Genomic DNA, 2,183 nt, shown 5'->3' with positions numbered 1-2,183 from the left:
GTCAATTCAACATAAATTAAGCAGTATAAAACGGGAAAGTATATACTTATATATGTTTGGAGGCAAACTTAAACCTTAGTAACATTTATATCGCCAGTTTTAAGTTCAACCACACAAAATGTAGACTTATGAATGATATGTTTTCTTCTTATATCATAACCAGTAATGAAAACACTTTTATTTTTCCCAATTGTCCTGCTACTCATAATAGTATATATATTGGGCCTTATTATTATTCATTAATAAGCAACTACTACATGTCGAAAACAATAAACACCAAGCGCAACGCCGAACCCTTACCAATTGTCTTTTCTACCCCTGATTAAACTCACACTCCAATAATAATAATAAAAAAGTAATGTGGACTCAGGCCAAATAAATGATTACATCACAACGACATCGGAAACAGGTAGATTCTCACCGGAAATAGACAGATCCTCACCGGAGAGAGACAGATTCTGAACGGACTTTGTATTTTTACAGAGATCCTTAATGAAAGTGAGCTGATAAGGTGAATGATCCGTGGCGATCCATTGCTCCACTTCAAAATTCTGTTGATTACATTTCTTATGGATTCCGGTGACGGTGACCTCAACGTAGTTACAGTACCATCCATGGCCTGAACCTGTTCCATCGGAAGTCAAGTTCATTTTGCAGATCGGCGCCGTCAAACATGGGCCTCGGCCACTGAAGATATCCAAATTTCCTCTCTCGAAATAGTTGTAACCCGGGCCCATAAGCCCACCCCAAGCTTCCAAGTTTTTGATTCGAATGCCGTAGCCGTCTGCATCGTAGAGAGTCAAGCTGATGATTGAATCAGTTCCGGCTTTTATTTTTGAACTCGTTCGAACATAAACTGTATACACACAATCTTCCTCCTGTAAAATTAAAAAAAGTAAAAAATATGGAGTATAAATTATTTCATTAAATATAAAAAGGTGGAGTACAACAAACTTTTTTTTTACTGTAATCGTGCATTTGGATACATAATTTTTAAGATTTTAAAAAAATAAATTATATATTTGAAAACTATATAAAAAATATATATTATAAATCACAAGATCAATAATTTAAAATATTTATAAGACATATGATATACGGCAATCAAGGATTTTTCTTTTTAATTTTTAAAATTTAAATTGTGTCATATAAATTAAAACATAAAGAGTATCACATTCTTCAATCACCACAAAAAAAAAATAGTATTATTTTATTTTAACAGCACCTCACATAAATACTCCATCCATTCAATTTATTGTGTACCTCATATTCCTATTTAATTGGTTTTAAAATATTATTTTTTATATGTAGTAAATTTTTTAATCTCAATATTTTTATTTTAAAAAGTATTTTTAATATGTTAGTATTTCTTTTGTTTTAATTTATTTGTCTGTTTTTTATTTTACACCAAATTTAAGCGAATAAAAAAATTAAATTTTATTATTTTAAACTAAAGATATATACAAAATAACAAAATATATTTTTAAATTTATTATCGACAAATCAGAATAAAAAAATTATCAAAAAAAAGTTAAATAAACTAAAAAAATAAAACAAATAAATTAAAATGGAGAGAGTATATCCTTTATCTTATCATTGAGTTTAGACAATAACATTCGAAAAAATTCTTTAAATTCCTAAATTAGGTGTTTGATCAAATCTAAAATATATAGAATGAGTTAAAGCATATAATAAAAGTGTGTTAGAAGGGTAACTTACAGATCCATAAATGGAGGATATGGAGAGAGAGAAAAAGAGTATAAAGAGATGGAACCAAAAATAGTTGACTTGAGCTGATACTCCCATGGCTTCTTCTTCAGCTTTCTCTTTACTTCTTCCTTCTTCTCTCTCTTGAATATGCAAGTAATTATATTTATTGTAAACAAGTTCAATATATATATATATAGATAGATCACATCAAACTTTAATCAATGGGAGTATGATGGGACCATATTCAATTGGAAGTCGACAGTATTTGTACAACTTTATTTATAATTATTTTTAGAAGAAATGGTTTTGTAGTTCTTTATATATTTTAATATTTTTTGTCATTTTTAATATAAATAATGACAAAGTTAAATTTTTTATTAAAAGTATTCAAAATTTAATATATAAATATAAAAATAATTTTTAATTTATATATTTTGTATAATTTTTTTTATATATATATAATATAATTTTTC

The 2,183-nt window shown here is 27.1% G+C and overlaps 1 protein-coding gene across 1 annotated transcript; it reads right to left on the bottom strand.

Annotated features, from left to right (window-relative positions):
* Nucleotides 1-208: 208 nt before the first annotated feature.
* LOC129902576 (PLAT domain-containing protein 3-like) lies at nucleotides 209-1,892 on the bottom strand. The gene is made up of 2 exons (XM_055977904.1): nucleotides 1,720-1,892; nucleotides 209-878 (listed from the first exon to the last, which is right to left on the bottom strand). Exons 1-2 carry the CDS (start codon nucleotides 1,804-1,806, stop codon nucleotides 384-386), a joined length of 582 nt encoding a protein of 193 aa, XP_055833879.1. The 5' UTR covers nucleotides 1,807-1,892; the 3' UTR covers nucleotides 209-383.
* Between the last annotated feature and the right edge of the window lie 291 nt (nucleotides 1,893-2,183).

Source organism: Solanum dulcamara, chromosome 1 (assembly GCF_947179165.1).
Source record: "Solanum dulcamara chromosome 1, daSolDulc1.2, whole genome shotgun sequence".
In the NCBI taxonomy this organism is placed as follows: Eukaryota; Viridiplantae; Streptophyta; class Magnoliopsida; order Solanales; family Solanaceae; genus Solanum; species Solanum dulcamara.
This window is presented reverse-complemented; position numbering and strand designations above follow the sequence as displayed.